General features: G+C 33.5%; 1 protein-coding gene across 1 annotated transcript in view; it reads right to left on the bottom strand.

Moving 5' to 3' along the window:
* Window positions 1–7,795: 7,795 nt before the first annotated feature.
* LOC123667572 (ribosomal protein S6 kinase alpha-5-like) overlaps window positions 7,796–22,678 on the bottom strand; it is a 62,465-nt gene continuing 47,582 nt past the window's right edge. The window contains exons 3-6 of the mRNA XM_045601453.1: window positions 20,639–20,772; window positions 19,667–19,751; window positions 8,368–8,483; window positions 7,796–8,277 (exon numbers count right to left, since the gene is read on the bottom strand). Of these exons, the coding sequence (XP_045457409.1) occupies window positions 8,020–8,277; window positions 8,368–8,483; window positions 19,667–19,751; window positions 20,639–20,772 (593 nt within the window). The 3' untranslated portion in view covers window positions 7,796–8,019. The remainder of the gene's footprint in view (window positions 8,278–8,367; window positions 8,484–19,666; window positions 19,752–20,638; window positions 20,773–22,678) is intronic.

Raw genomic sequence — 22,678 nt, 5'->3', positions numbered from 1 at the left:
ATTAAATACGATTTCAACCTTAGGACTGGTAATTTTTCTTTAAAATTAATTGGAACCAAACGAAAAGTATAACTAACTACCCCCACATAATTAATTGTTGAAATATAAATGACAATTTGCCGTAGAAAAATAATATCCTCATCTTGTATATAAAATTCTCGTGTCACAATGTTGGTTAAAGTACTCCTCCAAAACGGCTGGACCGATTTCATTGAAATTTTGTGTGCACATCGTGCAGGTCTGAAAATCGGTCAACATCTATTTTTCATACCTCTAAATTATAAGGGGGGGGGATTAAGGGGTTTAATAATATATATGGCAAAACAACGTTTGCGGGGTCAGCTAGTATATATATAGTAATATAATAATATTCTTATAGTGCAAGGGTTACATCACTGGCTTAATTATGTTTGTTGCGCTGGCGGTCGCGGATTCGATCCCGATCGATTACTATGTTTAATTAAACCTAGCTTTGATACAAATTCATATCTAAAATCAATTGTGTTTAGACTTACATAGTGTAATGACATATTTATATTTGTGTGTATGTGTGTACATACGATTATATACTTTAAATAGTTGTTATAAGGTTTAATATACTAAATTACACAGTTCCGTAGGTTACAGGAGACAAACGGTCATCGACGTTTAGTTCGTACGACATTCCTCTCGCGTTTGTCATATAAAACTTTGTAAATATATATTATGTATTATATTGACATATGTTTATATGTTGTTTATATGTTATTTTTATCTAGTTTTGTATTTCGATGTTGATTATATTTAACTCTTATTATACGGATACATATGAAACGGGTTGTGGATTGTTTATACGTGTTAAATTTTTGTTCTTTTTGATTCGATTTGAACTTACCCTAAGCTTCTGCTGGTAAGGCTAAATATATTAAGGATATTTTATTTATTATTGGCTGTAAAATATTACATTATAAGTCAAACATAACATAAAAGTAACCTATTTGCGAGATAAGCATTAAGCACCTGAGAAACGGATACAGAAAAATAGATAAGTTGGATGCAACTGATTAAATTATAAGCAAAAGTGTTTTAAAAACAAACTAAAAAACGTAAAAAAACTAAGTACCACCATAATACCAAACACATACATAAAAAAAAAACGAATACAATTTCTTATTTAACAACCGACAAAAATAAAACCTTTAACCGTCAAAATATAACGACCCTCTCATCGAAACTTACACCTTGAAATCTATGACATTATAATTTATCAGCATTATACCCAAATTAGCGAATACTAAAACATGTAGGTCACGGTCCGCGAGAGAGATGGAATTATGAGTTATATGACGTTTTAGAAAGAGACGGGTAATGTATGAATATAAAACTAGAGCGAGTGCGAAATCATAACAAGATTCTTTGCAAATCGTGAATACGAGCTTCTTACGTACTTTATTATATCTTTTGAAAAGATTATAACGAACGTAGGACTTTGACAATTTTCTTTAATTTAATTAACTATTCAAATAGGCTTCAAAAGCACTTTAGAATCGTCACTTTGCAAGTTATATTTATCTTAGATATACCGTAATACCCGTGCGAATAAATTACACTAAATAAGTATAATAATTATCACTTTACAAAATTACAAAAAAGTATGTATACGTGAGTTGATTTGAAATCGAACAAAAAATTTACCGACCGGCATATGGCAGCATGGCTGTATTGTGTCTCAATTTATATATATATATATATATAATTTTTATAATTAAATCATTAAAAAAAAAACAAAAGCAATAATAATTTTTTATAGTTGTTGATGCCGGTAAAGCAAGCAATTATCTATAAAATGATATATAATTTATGTGGAGTAATTGTGATGATTTTTCTAAAATGGGAGCCAAACATCTTAACCTTAGGATAATAAGCGCCTCATACTTCGCAGTCCCTAGTAGGATTAACTTCTGTGTTGGGGATTGTCAATATAACATAAGACAAATATTTGAATAGGCTACAAAAATGCTTGTTGTGGTCTGGACGTTTATGTGTGTGTATTGTTCCAGATCCAACAGTAAATTCACACCCTACTGAGGAAAATTGAATGTTAGGCGTTTGTTATAATAAAAGAAAGTAATTAAAATATAAAAAAAAAATTACCTAAAACGTTTAGACACGCGCATTAGCTAAAGTGGAACATTTAAAAATACCCGTGTACAGAACCAGTTCACGGTAATTAATGATGATAATAGGAGCGGGGCGCCTTATCGTATGTTGGTAATTTTAATATTAACATTATGTGTACATCAGTCTTTCGATTCAAAAGGTACTTTAATTTTAGATTGAAATCAAAATGAAAATAAATTTATTATTATTTATTCAAATAGGCCCAAAGAGCACTTTCGAATCGTCATTTTACAAATTAAAACTTTAAAAATCAATTATTATATTTGTAGAAGTAAAGCTACCACCGATTCGGAATGTAGATTCTGCAGAGAAGAATCGGCAAGAAACTCCGCAATTACTCTTTTGGAAAATAATATATAAACTGTGTTTTATTACAAAATTAGTAATACAGCGTCACTAAGTCCACACATCATTATCAACTATGTAATCCTGGACTGAATTGAATAAGCTTTATCTATTAAAAAAAAAATTGTAATAAAAACTTTAAATGTTTAGACAATTCCAAAATTGTTTGTGGGATTTTATTATACATGCGAATACCATAACCCAGAAAGGAGACGTTTACTTTGCGCATTCGGAAACTTGGGAGTTATAATTTTGTTATTCCTTCTCGTGTTTGCAATGCGATTATTACTATTTATTTCAAAACAATGAATATTCTGGTGAAATGTATATATATCTCTAAATTTAGATTTAAATTTTTATATTGTTATATTATTTTAAGTATTTCCAATATATGATGACTAAGTGGTAAATGTATGTTAATTAAATTTATTTTCAATGTAATATCAAAACTGTATGTCTTCTTATTAAACATAATTAAATCGTAAGTAACGGTGGATACAAACGGGAAGTATTGAACCAAACCACATATACTAAATATTAGAGAAATTGATCCCGTAGGTACCTTAGTTCTGTTAATACTTGTACATAGGAAAAATCAAAGGCGCGCCCTCTTTTCACTTTTAATTTCTGAACGAAAAGCTATGTACAAAATATCAGTCAATAAGAAGTTAGTTAAGTTCAGTTGTAATTCTATCGTGAACTGGTATAACACAGGTATATATTTATATGAAATAAACTGTATGTGTCTGTTACTTATAACCAGATACTTCGCATGGTTCCACTCGTATAAACCTATAAATGGTCTGTTCCGTTAGAATGGCTTCATAACATCACGCAACTGGGATGTTATAAGGCCTATAACCTCATATAGGTTATCTCTTTTTTTATAATAATAGGGGCAAACGAGTAAACGAAGCCATCTGATGTTAAATGGCTACTGTCGCCTATGGACATCTGCAACATAGGAGGGTTGCTTGTGTGTTGCCGGCCTTTAAGGAAAATATGTCTACACAGTCGATGCTTGAAAGCCCCCAAATTATAGGGCTCGAGAAAAACCTTAGGAGGAAGGTAATTCCACAGTTTGCATGTACGCGGAAAGCTAGCACATTGCTTGAAAATCAAGCTTCGGCGAAGGGTACGAGTGTAAAAACTGCGACCGCACCATTTCAAAGAATTTTTCAAAACACTCACAACTGTACAGATGGTAAAATAAACACAAGGAGACAACATCTCTCCTTATACTTAGAGGATCTAGGCCGTCAGTGAGTTTGGGATCGTCGACAATGTGAACTTATCGTCTTTGGATGGAGTAAAATGGGTGGAGTTGGTATTGAGGACACCTGCCAAACTAACAAGTAATACCCGGCGAGAAGTGAGAAGAAGAAGACTATGCCCAGCAATGGGACGTTATAGGTTGAATCTATTAAGATGCACCGTTTAATATAGCCAATTATTATTATTATTATTATTTTAATTCTTAATTAACTTTTTTCATCATAACTTACACTAAAACATAAAACAATACATTATTTATTACTATTAGCATAAAAATAGTGATGCAATTTAAAATAAAACAGTCTTAATAAATGAAACGTAATATCGATTCGATCGAGCGGTTAGTTAACAACTTTCTCGCCGCGTTGAACAGCTGAGCGTGAAATTGTTTGTTTACTTCGAACGCGGGCGTGATCTTGGAATGTTGCATTTTGATATACATACGTACATACATAAATATGTAGTATCGGAGATAACGCAAACATGTTGATTATCAATCGGCTTCAAGAAATCGAGAACCTTCCCGACTATTTTTTACTGGAGAAACCCGACTGGGGAAGTACATCGACCTTACAGAAGATAACAGCTAAATAATACTCATCACTCATCACTTAAGCCTAATATAGTCCACTGCTGGACATAGGCCTCCACAAGTTCGCACCAAAAATGGAGTGAACTCATGCGTTTTATCCCATAGTCACCACGCTAGGCAGGCGGGTTGGTGACCGCAGGGCTGGCTTTGTCACACCGAAGACGCTGCTGCCCGTCTTCGGCCTGTGTATTTCAAACCACTACCGCCTTGGAACTGTGTTATCCCTTAGTCGCCTCTTACAACACCCACGGGAAGAGATTGGGTGGCTATATTCTTAATGCCGTAACTACACAGCACTAATACTGCTCTCAAGAAATGTTGTGTTTCTGTGGTGAGTATTACTCATTCTTCATTACTCATTCACCTTAAAAGTGACCAGAGCTCCTGGGAGGGAATAGGGGGTTAGGGTCGGCAACGCGCTTGTGATGCTTGTGGTGTTCAAAGCGTCTACAGGATACGGTAATCGCTTACCATCAGGTGAGCCGTACGCTTGTTTGCCGACCTGGTTATATAAAAAAGTATGCCTAAGATATACAAGATTTATTATCAGCAGTTGTACACGGAGTTGGTATTATTTTAACATTTTTTTTATTATGTATTTACACTGTCAGTTAAGTCCAATAATGCGAAAACATATAATTTCAACTTGTTTCGTTAAGTAAGATAAATTAATTAATTTTTATTATTTATAAATTACACAACGTACAGTTATCCTCACAGTTTACGTCACATTATCTGGGTCAAGAGCTTATCAAAACGGTTCTAGCAATAAATTTAATATTTGTTGCTAAATGGATCGAGTAAGTATTTTTTATTATACCCGTATAAACGTATCACGCGGTATCGCCCTCAGGCTAAGTAAAGATTGGTCAAGTACTATAATATATTTTTTACCGTTAGAAAACGCAAATATTTAAGCATTTTTTTTTTGCCAAACACGTCTTGTATAACCCAAAAAAACAAACTCACATTCTTACAAATCAACACCTAAAAGGAAATCAAGCCTCTCTTACACTCACTCGTAAACAAAATATCTTGATACTCGCTACATCACTAAAGCAATTTGTTATAAAATTGATTCTAATACTTATAATAACTCACTATTTTCTTAAAGCGAATGATAATATAAAATGTCAATGAATGCAAAAGGTCCTAATTAAAAAAAATATATAAAATAAACTTTTATTTACACCTATATATAACCTATACTAGCTGTGCCCGCGGCTTCGCCCGCGTTGAAATTAGTGTGTCACAAAGTTTTGCCGGCAAACTTCCAGTGAAACTCTCATCAAAATCGGCTTAGCCGTTCCGTAAACCTTCCTCTAGCCAATGGTGGAGCCCTCTCTACAATGGTGTAACCGCATGAAAATCCGTTCAGTAAATTTTGAGCGAATCGATCACACACGCTTTTGGGGACTTATAATACATTAACTGTTGCCCGCGATTACGTCCTCGTGGTTATGAAGATATGTATTACTATTAAGATGTTTAACGCAATTAATTTTTTATTTCAGTCACTTGAAATGCTTATCAAACTGAGTAACTTTTTAAAAGGCACAATTTAGTATAATTTAATAGTTATTTTTATAAAACCTCTCTATACACCACATTTTTGGTTTTATTTTCAAGCTGTATATGTTTCATACAAACTACCAACCCCTTAGCGATGGAATATCGTAAAATCCGTTCTTAGCGGACATCTGCTAACTATAATCTACATCCCTGCCAAACTTTATCTTTGTCCAACCTGGATGGTTAGACCATCCAGCGGTTTTTGAGTTCTCGTGATGAGTGAGTCAGTGACCTTTCTCTTTTATATATATAGATTACGATGCATTATTTGGACACCTCCTCACCATCTATAGAGATTTTCGTAAAATTAGTTCTTAGCGGATGTTTACACCCCATAAGGACCCTACCTACCTACCCTACCTGCCAAATTTCAAGTTTGTAGCTGTTATAACAACTTTTAAACTTTCGTGTTGCATTATTATATTTTAATGTTCACACGGGGATTAACGCGAACAAAATTTTTTAAGGTAAAATATATTACCTTGAGGCCTGACGTTTCGGCCAGGTTACACCAGCCGTGGTCGCAGGCAGACAGGAGTCTGTAGGAGGATATATTTTACCTTAAAAATTTTTGTTCGCGTTAATCCCCGTGTGAACATTAAAATATTGTAGCAGTTATAGTTTCGGAGGTTTCGTGATGAGTGTGTCAACCAACCATCCCCCGTTTTAACTCCAAAAGAGAGTTGATTTCTAAAGATACATTATTTGGTCACCTTTCTACCATCTATAGAGCATACATTTTAAATTTCAAGTCTCTTACTTCAAAAACATAGGACTTTCATACAAACTTCCAACCCCCGTTTTAGCCCTTTAAGGGTCGAGTTTCATAAAATCAGCTCATAACAAATGTTTACGCCCTATAAGGAACCTACTTGCCAAATTTCAAGTTTGTAGCTGTTATAGTTTCGGAGATTTCGTAATGAGGGAGTCATCCTACCATTCCCGGTTTTAACCCCAGAAAGGAGTTGATTTCTAAAGATACATTATTTGGACACCTTCTCACTATCTAAAGAGCGTACATTTTAAATTTCAAGTCTCTTACTTCAAAAACATAGGACTTTCATACAAACTTCCAACCCACGTTTTACCCCCTTAGGGGTCGAATTTCGTAAAACCCATTCTTAGCGAATGTTTAAGCTCTAAAGGAGCCTATCTGCCAAATTTCAAGTTTGTAGGTGTTATAGTTTCGGAGATTTCGTGATGAGTGAGTAAACCTACCATCCCCCGTTTTAACCCAAAAAGGGAGTTGATTTCTAAAGACACATTATTTGGACACCTTCTTATCATCTATAAGGCATACATTTTAAATTTCAAGTCTCTTACTTCAAAAACATGGGACTTTCACACAAACTTTCAACCCCCGTTTTACCCCTTTAAGAGACGAATTTTGTAAAATCCGTTCTTAGCGGATGTCTACGCTCTATAAGGAGCCTTCCTGCCAAATTTCAAGTTTGTAGCTATTATAGTTTCGGAGATTTTGCGATGAGTGAGTCAGCGTACCATCCCCCGTTTTAACCCCAAAAGGGAGTTTATTTCTAAAGACACATTATTTGGACACCTTCTTATCATCTATAAGGCATACATTTTAAATTTCAAGTCTCTTACTTCAAAAACATAGGACTTTCATACAAACTTCCAACCCCCGTTTTACCCCCTTAGGGGTCGAGTTTCGTAAAATCCGTTCTTAGCGGATGCCTACGTCTTATAAGGAACCTACCTGCCAAATTTCAAGTTTGTAGGTGTTATAGTTTCGGAGATTTCGTGATGAGTGAGTGACCTTTCGCGTTTATATATATTATTATATAGATTACACATACAAATCGATACTTCAAGACCTTGTTTATATTTTCGTAAATAGTCACCCTAACTTCACTTGAAGACCTATACAATAAGCTACTAAAATAATAATATTTTTTTTACAAGATTTTATAAAAGTTGAAAACGGCTTGTTCGGAACGGATCATTTCGGATTTTTTTATATATTTTCTAATACTTTGTACAAACTTTTTAGGAAAGAAAATTGCTGAAAATTGAAAAAACATCAAAAAAAGGTAACAATCATTTAAAAAACACATTTAACACTCGCCGGACAGAACAAAGTTTGCTGAGTCAAATATATAAAAATTAAAAAAATATCTACTCACGATATCATGCCCCTGACTGCCGCTACGGACGACCTCGGGCGCCATATACTCGATGGTGCCACAGAAGCTATACGCCCTGCTCTCATTCCCACAGAACTCCTTGGACAGACCGAAGTCCGTCAATACGATATGACCCTCGCCGTCCAGCAGGATGTTCTCCAGTTTAATGTCGCGGTATATGATACCGAGCTGGTGGAAAATATTATAATTATTTATCTGAAATTTACTGTCAACTGCCCACAAAATTGTCTCAGCTCTCAAAATCAGCCCTCAACCAACCTTATGTAGCTGCTCAAGCGCCAATATGATCTCCGCAATGTAAATCCGGACCTCGTTCTCGAGGAAGTGCTCTCGCTGGTAGAGATGGGTGAACAGCTCGCCGCCCGAGACGTAGTCTGGTGGCAAACACATCAGCATTAAATCAAATGAAAGATTTTCATACTATGAAAATTTACGGCGGAACTTCGTAAGATGGAAAATGTATGAAAATAAAATAGCTTCAATAAATTTATTTTCGCCGTTTTGTAAGGATAACATTTCAGTAAAAAACAGTTTCTAAACACAATTGGGCTTCAAAAGCATTTTTAAAACGTGATTTTACAAATAACACGTTGATATTCTTTGATATAATAATTAAGGTTAAATTATCAAGGATTAAGATCAAGTAAGATATAAGTTGTACATAGTAAAGAAATAAATAATTTACATTTTTGTATAGCTATATCGATCCAAAAAACATTAGTCAAATATACCCCCATTTGAAGTAATCAAATCGAAAGGGTTAAAACCCCTTCCAAAACAGAAGCCCTACACGATTTCGAACTTAGACAAGTTTTACAATTTGCTCTTAATTGTTCTGTCGCACAATGACGAATGAGATGTATTGTTTATGAAAGACAAAATAAAACAACAAAAAAAAATGTACTTTCTGCAATATTTAGTTTTTGTTATTTGTTATTTGAAAAATGTAATTTGGAAATTCTACTTTCATCAAAATGATTGTCTGGATCTTAATACGTTGAGCGTGACTTAAGTTTTAATATTATTATAGATGATCAGATGGTCACCTCCAAGGAATACTTTACACCAACTGAGTTTAATGTGTTTTTTGTTTTTGGCAAAAAGCCAAATAAGCATGGGTTAATATTGTGTTGCTAAAATGAAGAAAAAAAATGTTTTAGATTAATATTAACGAACTTCTTACTTACATGAATAATTGCTCTATTGCGGAAGTATCGAGAATCGAGATTTTGGATACGACAATAGCGATATTCAAACGCATAAACTTTTTATCAATAAGCCTTCCACCACATTTAATAAGATTTATTATTAAAAAAAATAATAACCTAAAAATTATAGTTACAAATATAAAAAAATATAAAAAAATATATAAAAGTATAAAAAACTATTAAGTAGTTAAAAATATAAAAAACTATTATAATACAAATATAAATTTATCAACTATTCCACCGACCGTATCACAATCGATCGATTTAAAAGGACCCGTGTATATTTGAGTACACTCGAAACTCCATGGGGGAATTTCAATAGCGTATCAAACTTTGATAAGATTCAAATCAAGCTGGTCTCTAATAACTAGACAATAAACATGCATCTATAGCAGTAATGATAATGTTTTATTTTGTTTATTTTTGGTGGATAGACTGTGATGATAAAATATAATAATGAAATTATAAAGTTTAATGGATGTCCGATCTCTATCCGGTACTCTGAAAGACCGGTCGCGAAGTATTATCCGGAAATATTGTAGCTGTTTGATTTATAAACAGCAGAGTAGTTTAAAATATTTCATTAACAAATATTTTATTATAGTACTAAAGGTGTCCTAAAGGGTATACTAAAGGGTTACCAATATTAGTCTATTTGTTAGGTTATTTAAAAACGTTGGAACCATATTTAAATTTTGATCATCCATATTATAGGTCTGTTTTATCAGCTATTGACTGATCGTCTGACGTATGAGGTTATCCGTAAGATTAAACTTAGCTTTGAAAAAACATCATAAATTATGACGTTTTTTCAAAGTCCGCTTTATTAGTCAGATTACTATTCGCAACTTGAGAACCCAACTTTTAAACTATTAAATTGAGGTGACACAAGCACTACACTAAAATATAAGTCTATCAGTCTATCAGCGACTGATGAACGATATAAAATTATCAACAACCAGTAAACAAGCCTTTAAAATAAATAGTAAAAAATACTATACCATCTAGAAGTAACGCTAGGCTGATGTCATGAAACTACGACTAATCGTAGCAAAACAGTAGCAACTTAGCAAGTAAAGTCGCGCGGGAAGCACAACCATTCCTATTTGTACTTAATAGCCTATCCCAAAATAAACATTGTTTACGATCCGCCGACCTATTTCGTATTTACAAGAATTCGGAAACCTTAAAAAAAAATCCAATTTCCAAGAAAACTTACGACCCCCTGCTGGTGACCCTTGAAAATTATTATTTACAAATCCTTTCCACGCGTAAACAAAAGCTCAAAGCAATCGGTGTTTTTCCTTTAATTCAACTAGATTGTTCTAAAAATTCACGGAAGTAATGAAGTATTTAATTTATTTTGTTTATTTAGAAACGATAGTCTAAAATTACAAACATATTTTAATGATTCTTTCACAGTAAGATAGATGGTATTACCTAGAATCTCAATAGGTTATAAAATAACAAACTACAACATAATAGAAATAATAGTCATAAATGTCAACTCAATTAAGATATCTTAACACAATTAATAGTAACAGCTTTTAGATTCAGTCTGTATCATCCCGCTGCTGGGCATAGGCCTCTTTCTCAATTTACGAAAAGGATCGAAGCTTAATCCACCACGCTGTTCCACTGCGGGTTGGCGGATATATTCCCTACTATGAGTAACGATCGCTATCAGTTGTACATGATAACAACCAGAATTGACAGCACAATAGTAGTAAATTTTTTTTTTTTTTTTTTTTGATATTGCTATAAAAGTAATTGAGATTATATTCAACTCGTGACTTAACTACAAGATGCTCAGCTCGTCTGACCCAGATACGGGAAAGTATTTTGTATAAAAAATTACAAACGATATTAAAAGAAATCGTATTTTTAACACACACAGCCAACGTAAACTTGATACTCTTTACGAACGGTTGATAGTCTTATATATAGATGTATACGTTTATCTTAAAATAATTATCACATAATAAAATTAGATTAGAAAATTTTATCTAGTCTTCCCCGTTGTTCTATATGAGTGACAAATGCTTATTCGATGAAAAAACATCACATATTCATTATCATCGACATACCTACGTGTATAATTACACTAAATGAATAGTAATAATTCGTATTAAATAGGAACTTAATATTTATTGATGGAAATCTGTAGATATCATTACATACTACGGCGTATGATACACTAGTAAATAATAGAAATATTTAGAATTTAGCATTCCATAGTTTCCTACAATGGTAGAAGATATATTTCATTCTATATATAATATGTAGTTAACATATTTATATGTTTTATAGTTTGTTGGCTTATATGCTTTATATAGGATATACATATGTAGTAAACGTGGCTTGTTGGTTGCGAGCACGGAAGTAACCTATCGGTGTATCAAATTTCTTTATGCTTTAAGTTTTGATACATATTGTTAAAATACAAATGCTATTGTAATAGTTGCAAATAAACAGTTCGGAAGCCGAAAGCTAGACATGTGTTAAAGTAAATTATATTCTAAACCTATTTATTGTCCAATGTCAGACACAGATGGTGGCGAGACTAGGGGCAATCCCCGTCTAACATTAAAATAAATAATTTGTAGTACATATATTCAAATGTAGGGCAGTCAAAACCTTTTAATTTACGTTATACTATAGTGGACAGGATTGGCAACGCGAAAACTATGTAGTATATTGCTAGTTAGTGTTTTAAACCCACAGCCCTGATTACAATTTTTAAAAAGAATACCTGCGCAGTTTCTCGCCTATTCTTCTGTGGAGAATCTATATTCTGAATCGATGGTAGTTCACTTTTAACTATAGTTAATTTATTAAAACAAATATTATTTTAATTTGTAAAATGACGATTCAAAAGTGCTTTCGAGCCTTTCGTTGAGATCAGATATTCCAATTTCAAAAATTACCCAAAAATAGTTTCAAGTGACATTTTCCACGTCAGGAAATAACCGTTTACGTGTAACCGGGAGTGATGTATTGTTTTATATGGGACCCAACGTCTGCCACAATACCGCTAATATATCCGCGCCATTATGATATTGTTCTATCGTTAGCTGTCGCTCCTGAAGTGGCACTTAATATGTCATGAAAGACGAGCGATTTAATTTTAAAAATATATCTATCATATTTTTATTATTAATATAATAATATTATATTTTTTTTATTAATATAAATATTACTTTCCCCAAGACAGGACTTAATTTCTCTTTACTATTAGGGACAACGTTATGGCATAATGTATTATAATTTGCTAAGTACTTACACACTTGACAATCGAATATTATACCCAGATATTGGTACATCCCGAGAATACGAGATTAGAGTATTATTAATGCTGAGTTTCTCGCCGATTCTCCTATGCACAATCGACATTACAAATCGGTGGTAGCTTGTCTTTAACTATATTTTTTTTTTTTTGGTAAAATGAGCATTCAAAAGTGCTTTCCAAGCCTAAGATTTTGCTAAATCTAAATCCGCTAATACCTATGCCTTGTGACAATGTTCTCACAGCGAACGCACGTGCAACATCTAACAATAGGCTTGCAACTGACTGCAGAAATAAGCTGGTGGCGATAAGTTTTTTTTTTCTTTTATACACTAACTAGATTTACTTTGTCTTGATGATCGCGTTTTCTTCCTTTTTTTTGTAATTTAAATTAACTTCAATATTCGATTCGTTCACGATGTTTAGATCTTTCTACGACTTATAGTGCTGTGTGGCTACGGCACTAAAGAATTTAGCCACCCCCTCTCTTCCCGTGGGTGTCGTAAGAGGCGACTAAGGGATAACAAGGTTCCACAACCATCTTGGAACTCTTAAGAAGCCGACCGATGGCGGGATAACCATCCAACTGTTGGCTTTGAAATACACAGGCCGAAGACGGGCAGCAGCGTCTTCGGTGCGACAAAGCCAATACTGCGGTCACCAACCCGCCTGCCCAGCGTGGTGACTATGGGCAAAACACATGAGTTCACGTTATTTTTGGCGTAAACTTGTGGGGGCCTATGTCCAGCAGTGGACTGTATAGGCTGTAATAATGTAATGATGACGACTTATAGGAGGAATTATATCGACAATTACGAGTAAGTCCAAGCGAATCGTATAGTTATATGTAACAAATTAACTGCTATTAGTACTACTACATTACTACTACTAGTATTATTATTAGTATTCGTATATCAACCAATCAATGAAAACATTTTAATATTTTTGATATAGATAATTATATGTTTCGAAGTATATATAGGATTACTTCTTTTAAATTCTGTTTGTAATGGTTCATAATCTAAACAATTTTTAATATCATATCAAAAATTGATTGGTTCATAATCTTCTTGTCTAGACAAAATCTAAAACCACAATTATATAGACTAACACATAATTATATATACTATACTAACAGTAACTGTAAGTAAGTTTTTATAATACTAACAGTATTACTGTTAGTATTATAAAAAGTTATATGTACCCAGATATGTTAGTATATAGTTCAATGTTTATTAAACTGTTGTAAAACCTAAATATATATAGTGCTTCGCCGGCTACAACATTACCTAACCGAATCCAGACACCTTGACCCACCGGACGCGAGCTACTTTTTCTTTTACGCGGACCAGCTATTGTTTGCCAGTGAACTTCGGTTGGGATTCTAATGATATATGGTACGTTTTAAACGAGAATTGTGTGACATTGTCGGTCGTTTAAGAGATTACAGTTTTAACTGTGACATACGAATGTGTTAATTTCTTTTTATCGTTCGTAGATATGAAGTCGGCTGCTATGGGTTTATTGTGAAGAAATATTAAACGAAAAATTGTTACTGTAATATTAAAAATAAATTTTATAAGAACTTGTTAAACGAGTAGTCTGTTTTTTTTTTTGTGCGAAAATTCCTTTTATTTTTAACCCTATTTTACGCTTCAGCCTGTAATATCAAAATACTGGGCATAGGCCTCTTTACCCATGTAGGAGAAGGATCAGAGCTTAATCCACCATGTGGCTAAAATGTGGGTTGGCGGATATGTTCCTTACTATGAGTAACGATCGTTATCTTGTGTACATAATAACAACTGGGACCGACGTTTTAACGTGCTCTCCGAGGCAACCTATTTTATTGAATGTAAAACCATGGACTTATAATCATATTTAAATCAATATGCATTCCCAGAACTACTTATTTATCAATCAATTCAATCAATTAATCAAATCAATTTTTTCTATCAAATGAAGATACAGCAATAAAAAACAATAGTTATAGATATATATAATTAGTTATAATGAAACCGTAACTAAGAATTATTTAGTATAGCAATTACTACAAACTTATTTAAAAAAATTCACGGATTTTTAACAAGACAGACATGCAACGCGGAAGCTTTTTTTTTATTTATCTGTAAAGCATTAGAAACTTCTTACAAATTCAAAAACCACTTGTAAAATACCTGTTTGAAATGTACTTTGATTCCGTTCATCATCATTATCATCATCATTTCAGCCTATCACAGTCCACAGCTGGACATAGGCCTCCACAAGTTGGCACCAAAAATGGCGTGAACTCATGTGTATTGCCCATAGTCACCACGTTGGGTAGGCGGGTTGGTGATTGGTGACCACAGGGCTGGCTTTGTCGCACCGAAGAGATTCCGTTAAGTATCTTATTAATAAAGACCACACAATGTTTATGATCTTTGAAACGGTCATAAACATTCTAACGCGACCTTTGAAATAATTACTTGAATACGTATAGTAATTGAATCGCCTTGTTTATTTTTTTCACATGGAGCAAATTTCAATTGAAGACAACAAGGGCACGAGTATAATGATGTATAATTAAACAGGTCTTTCCACAAATATATACAATAAGATCTTACAAAGTTCAAGTGATTTGTACAAACATGTTTTATACAACTGATAATATTTAATACTACTAGAAATACTAGATACTTAGGATTATAATAAAAATCTGCATTGTGAATTAGGGATCAACTTAACTAACGCATTGGGTTCCCTGTAACGTTAGATATAAGTTTTTTAGGCATAAAATAAATAAATAAAAATTAAAATTTAAAAAAATAATTTAAACTTTTACGGCAATGAAATTTAATTGTATCTACCCGTAGATTAGAGATTAGATGTGGATCCGACTAGTGCTCTACTGACGTCGTAACTTACGTCGGACTATAGCGGTAGTTTTTAAATGATAGTCGCGGTAAGTTACGTACAATGATAAGAACACTACATATTTTATAAGGTTCAGCTTTAGCTATAATAATAGATTTTTTTCGGTGTTAAAACACCTAAAAAAATCTATTTACTGTATAGGATATTTCTCATATTTATTATCATATTTTTACAAGTTATGTATTAGGCTGCTTTAAAACATCACGATATCTATAAAAAATGAGGATGTCATATGCGAGATAATTATAATCGAACAATGTCGTAATTCTACGCGACAGAAACGTCGAGGGATATCTTGTAAAAATCGACGTAATATGTAGACGTTAACAGGAAAAACAAAGAATTTAAGTTTATATACATACAGTTTTATCCTTAATATCATTTTGAACTAAAAACTTTAAAAGTCAATGTATTTTACCCTATTATACAAAGCAAAGTTATGTACAAAAAGTTTTATACGGTTTTCGTCAGTTCTTTAAAGAGAGTCTCTTAATTTCATTGTAACAGAATACACAGCATTAACACTGCTAAGAACTTAAAAACTTAAAAAGCCGACCGACGGCGGGATAACCATCCAACTGCTAGCTTTGAAATACACAGGCCGAAGACGGGCAGCAGCGTCTTCGGTGCGACAAAGCCAGCCCTGCGGTCACCAACCCGCCTGCCCAGCGTGGTGACTATGGGCAAAACACATGAATTCACGTTTTTTATGGCGTAAACCTGTGGAGGCCTGTGTCCAGCAGTGGACTGTATAGGCTGTAATGATGATGATGATGATGATGATGATGAACACCGTATTAGGTACTCTTCAACTTATAAACTACAACTTTAAGTTAAACATTTTAATATTCTTTATTTATATTTAAACACCTATGGTCTCTAATTTTAGAACGTGTCTTCAGGTCTCAGCTTAGTCTAGAGACCATAAACAAGATTCGCGAAATAGACATGACTCAGATATCTATAGAGGTCAAATTAATTATTTTATTATTGTCTAGCCAGTTTGTCTTGGATGTTACAAAAACTAAACTGGAAGTCATTGTGCTTTTGATCGACAATAAAGCAAAAGGTTATAAGTTAAATCTGTTTATGTTAAACATAATAACACATTAATAAAAGAAATATAAAATTAAAGTAATAATTATTTAGATAATATCTTTACTAACTGTGCCCCGCGGTTCCACCCGCGTTAATTTGAGGAATAAAATGGCCTAAAAGTCTTCCTCAGTAAATGGAAAATCCAACACAAAAAGATTTTTTTAATCCGAACCTAAAATAAGTAGTAACTCACGCGTAAATTTCGATTACGCGGGAATTACAAAAACAAGAAATTCGGTACGTAGAAATCTGGAGATCCAGAATAACATATAGGCAACTTTTCATCCAATGATTAACACGGAACTAGTAATAACGCGGGGGGAACTACGCGGCGTAGTTAGTAACGTATAACCTCATCAACTTTTACGACGAACAGACAGCAACGCGTCTCGCTAGAGAGTAATAAACGTGACGAGACCGAACCGAACCTTTGTGTCCTTTAAGACTAACATTTCTTTCCCACCTATTCCTCTTCTTGTAATTACACAGCCAGTTTGAAACACTAACTACAGGTGTAACTTTAAAATGACATGTGTACGTACTCATTTTAGATAAGATGGTACTGTAACGCATCTTTTTATTACGTTGACTTGTTCTATATCGCATTGGTAACAGAAACTAACTGTTGCGGTAACAGTTGAGAGTTTGATCCCCCGCTCAAAGAGAAATATTTGTAAAGGCTATAGAAATGAACTAAGATGGTCTGGGAGTTGAATGTGTGTGGTTTCCATACTAAGAAGTTGAATGTAAAGCGCTTATTTACTTATCAACATCATACAATAAAATTAAACCCACTATCTTAAAAAAAAAAAAACATTGCAAAACACCATCAAAATTAAGATAAGTCATAACAATTCGTTTGGACTCATGAACTTAGTGTGCCAAGGCCGGGCCAGCGTTTTGCCACGGGTTGGTCAATCGCAAATGCTACGTTTCACACTAAAACAGCGTTTTGCAACGTTTCGCTGTTCCTTTCTTGATTTAAAGAATCATATTATGAATAATTCTAAAATTAACATTATAATTAAAATATATTGATGTTAGTATATACTCGTATACGCGACATAGACACGTACGATGTCATTTTTACAATATCAATATAGTTTGTTTAAGATTAAACATATTCAATTCAAATATTTTTACAAAGCATTGTCGGATTGTTTGAATATATATAATATTATGAAATTGTACAGGATTTAGTCAAATAAAGAATTTATAATAATCATTATTATTATATATATGCCTGCAACGCTAGGAGCTGTTGCGCCAATACTAGCGTGTCGCCCGCAGGTGATGACTTCCATCCACCACAAGAAACACAACATTAGATAAAGGTGTTTTTTTATATAACTAGAACGGCAAACAAGCGTACGGCTCAACATACAGCGTACGGTAAGCGATTAACGTAGTTTATAGACGTTTGCAACACGCAAGCGCGTTGCCGACTCTATTCCCAATTCACCCAGGAGCTCTGTTCACCTTACTCCCCAACAGGAACACAACACTGCTTGAAAACAGTATTATTTAGCTGTGATCTTATGTAAGGTCGAGTACTACCCTAGTCATGCAGGTCCATATTTTGAGCGGGAAATTTCCTGCTATGCCCTAACTCAGTTACCTCAGCATTATTTATGACCTTCTGACCTTCTGTACTATCGAATTACTTGTAGAAACTTCCAAAGCTCATAATACATAGGTGCTATGAAATAACACAACGTAACCACATAACCACGGAAAACATTCAAACCGACATTATTCAAATAGTATTATCATCAAAAATCGATAAAGCACCGTTTCGAGAGAGATGCGATGTGATAACGAAAGCATGCGCTTGCGCCACTGGTTGTGTCACGTGGCGCAACACTGATGCACTTTGTTCGAACATGCTCTGTATATGTTTAGAGCTTCACCGGTTGTCGATAACGCTATTTGACGGATGATGTTATCCAACAGATAAAAGTTTATGATATATAATGATAAATGCTTCACATTCAATATATATTATTTCTTATCACCATCAAATTCTACTGTATCTATGGCATATATCTATACGCAATTCTGAATCTAGAGAGTTGTGATTTATTAATTGAGGCAAAACATTTCCTAATGGCCTATTCTTCCTCCTGCTATTTGAGGCTATTCGTAACTTATTTGCAGGATAAACTTTATCCACAAGCGGTGAAACCGGCCCTTAATGTTTTAACTTTACGCTAGAGTAACTAACCTACAACTTCGCAGGGATGAAATTTTCCTTTACCGTTTTTCATTGCTTTTACTAATACCAAAATATCGGTAGTATCAATGTGACAACCGCGCTTAAAAAGCTTAAAAACTTTTAACCTGATCATGTCTACATGATATATCACTTACACTAATAGTTCTATAGGAAGCTGTCCAGATTTATGCTCAATAGAGGCGTAAACGTGAATAGTACTGACAGACAGACACATCTATACTTTACACACGTATATCAATATTATTGACCAAATTATAAGTAGGTACTAGGGTTTCATAAACTATAATTTACCCATGCAGTTATTTTGTTTATTATTTAAATTAGCGTAGTGTGGATTTATAAAATAAATGGTATGAAATGAAAAGGTTTAAACTACCGTTCTGTTTGCAAATAAAATATTAACTATTGTTTTTCCGGATAATAAATAATGACCGGATTAGTAAGACCCGAAGTAAGTAGTACCGGAAAGAAACCGAATATCCGTTGCATCTTACAAAAATATGCTCTTCAATAGTTCTTTCAATGTTGTTTGTTTAATAATCATGAGAATATAATGAAACAACTTTTTCGGATAGTTTACAGGAACCACAGTCACGGGAAGACGGCATCTAAGAGAGAAGAGAAAGGATTTCGTTAAACCTCTCTCTCCTTCTATCTTCACTAACTTATATCTCCCTCTCAACTTTCATTCGCCTCGCCCAATCACAGTTTTCGTAACGCTCTCGTCACGCATTAACCAGCTTACTTTACGTCAAGCGTGCGTAAAGAAGTTCTACTTCAACAGTAAAATATGTGTTATAAACTATCGCTTACCAAGAATAAGATGTAGCTTTGCGTCGGTCTGAAATGCGTAGTGAAGCGTCACTAAGAACGGACACGACCTCACCGCCTCTAAAACCTAAGGAAAAAGGTAAAAATTCAAATATTAATATATATTTATTGAAACGCGGATACTATTACACATTGATGCGGTTTTTAACCGACTTCCAAAAAAGGAGGAGGTTCTCAATTCGACTATATTTTTTTTTTTTATGTATGTTACATCAGAACTTTTGACCGGGTAGACCGATTTCGACAAATTTTGTTTTAATCGAAAGGTGCTGTGTGCCAATTGGTCCCATTTAAATTTATTTGAGATCTAACCACTACTTTTCGAGTTATATCTAATAATGCGTTTTTACTTGACGCTTTTTTCGTCGACCTACGTTGTATTATACCGCATAACTTTCTACTGGATGTACCAATTTTAATAATTCTTTTTTTGTTGGAAAGGGGATATCTCTAGTTTGGTACCACGAAGCCAGGATCTGATGATGGGATCCCAGAGAAATCGAGGGAAACTCTTGAAAATCCGCAATAACTTTTTACTGGGTGTACCGATTTTGATAATTTTTAATTTAATCGAAAGCTGATGTTTATCACGTGGTCACATATAAATTTTATCGAGATCTGATAACTACTTTTTGAGTAATCTTTGATAACACGTAGTTAATACTTGACTATTTTTTCGTCGATCTACGTTGTATTACTCATCGATGTAATTGAAGTCGGTTTTTTTTTCGTTTGCGAGCAAACACAATTATTTAAGTAAATAGAGTGAATTATATGTCACTATTTCTAGGGTAGCCTCTAAAAAAACATTTTTTTATTATCTAATAACAAAAAAACTGTGAAAGTAGACATTCTGTAGTGTTTCTGTATATTTAGACATCAGTATTGCATCCGTGCGATGCCGGGGCGGGTCGTTGGTATAATAATAAATATCAGTGACAATAACAACTTTACCTGTCTCTCCGTCCGGGTGTGTTCAGCAGTCTTCAACTTCTGTACTATCGACGCCTTTTTGAGCACCTTCATTGCATACAATTTTCCCTCGTCGATGCCACATCTTTTTCTAACTAGAAACACTTTGCCGTAAGCTGAAACAAAAAGAAATATGCATATTTTAAATTACATATTTACTGAGAAAGGTTTTATATAACAATATCATTTATTTTGCTTAACAGAGCGAGATGTCTCTTGGAGAATTATGTAATCAAATTTTTCGGTATATTGTGGAAACAAAAGCAAAAATATATAAGAAAATTACTTTTAAATTTGAAGTTATATTGCACTTTCGAATAGAACAATTTTCCGTAAGCTTTGAACGTAAAAAATAAGTATAATAATCGTAATATAAATTATCGTTCACTCAAAATGAGATATCCAAATTAAAGCAACCCGAAGATTGCTCGGCATCGTCCTTATACCGAAATTGTCCCACATAAAATAGGACCTACTACGCAGTGTAACAAATTCTTATATTACTTTAACCGTATACTATCACAGATCAATCTTGCTTTTGTACATTACAATTATATTCATTATATAATCATAACTAAGCATATGTAAATTAAATGAAATTAATTAGACTAGTTTAAGAAAAATAATAATGTCAGTAGTTGAACCAAAAGCAATAACTTCACCAATGAGTTCTCATTTGAATAAGTAATTTGACTTAATTACGAATAAGAATATCAATAACAAACCATCGTAACTTTACAGTCAAATAACTAACATTTTTTTTATAACACTTAAAACAAAGAACACTTCAACTTAACGTTTTCAGTGAGGATGTACGGAAAGATTAAACTCTTTTCTACCCTCAAATTTGAGAAGAGATTAAACCATCTAAGTTAATAAAAAAAAAGTGTGCCCGTGATCATCGAAATGGAGCGAGTTTTGAGAAAGGCTCAGTAGTAACTAGTGAACCACTGAGCAGCTGTTACAAGTAGTAACCGGATACATCCGGTTTAAGCCAGTTCGGTGACAATTGTTTTTTTAAGACGGACAGGCACTCTGCCTGGTTATAAAAAAAAATATTAAAAATAATTAACTTAAAAATCTTATATACAATAATAATAGTAATTATTCATACTTCTAACGTCATTAAATTATAGTAGCTCTTTAAAAACGCAAATAGATTTACAAATGTTAAAATATTGACGTCAATAAAAAATAGAGGATAAAACAAAAATATTACTCATTGCTTAAAATTATTGTTTCGGTCGAAAACAATCGACTTACAATTGAAAACGATCGCTACTACAAACAATTGAATCGCATTTAATTATTCCAACCGAACAATCTTTATCGCTATTGCGATCGCGTTGCGGATGCGATCTACTATTAATATAGGTTACATAATGACAACCTAATAGGAATCATTAAAAATATATTCCGTCTCCAACTAAAATTTTAATATGTAAAAAAAATCGAATATTAAAAATACAAAGTACGTTGATGTTGAAAGTCAATAACGTTGTCCGACCTAGGTGGTGACTGCATCCTAGGCCGGACGTTGAACCCGATCCCGAAAATAAAGTTGCCAAAACAACAGCTTTACCACGCGTATGCATGACCTTGCTTTTTAACATTTCCGTTGACTACGCAGCGGATTTTAAGCACCTTTTCTTAAATACGGCAGAGAATAACAACTGTACTATACGATAACGAAACTTAGTTCATCGATACTATGCTCATCCGCAAGTACCTACTTTTATAAATAAAACTGAAAATCGATCGGCTTTGATCAAAATGTTTTAGGTATTACTGAGATAAAAAATCCATTTTAGTCGATCCAAATTAAATAATCAAATTCATCAAAATTAAATTAAAAAAAAAAAATAATAATAATCAGTTCATATCAATTTACGGTGTAGCTGCGTAGTTTAAGAATCTTTACACACACTAACGTACAAACGTACACGTGTACACGTATCTTTAGATACGGACGTAGCGTCTCGATATACGCGTAATCTACGACTACCCGGAAATATGTACAGT

The sequence above is a fragment of the Melitaea cinxia genome, chromosome 28 (assembly GCF_905220565.1).
Source record: "Melitaea cinxia chromosome 28, ilMelCinx1.1, whole genome shotgun sequence".
NCBI classification, from domain to species: Eukaryota; Metazoa; Arthropoda; class Insecta; order Lepidoptera; family Nymphalidae; genus Melitaea; species Melitaea cinxia.
Note: the sequence above shows the minus strand (reverse complement) of the source record. Positions and strands in the feature narration are given on the sequence as shown.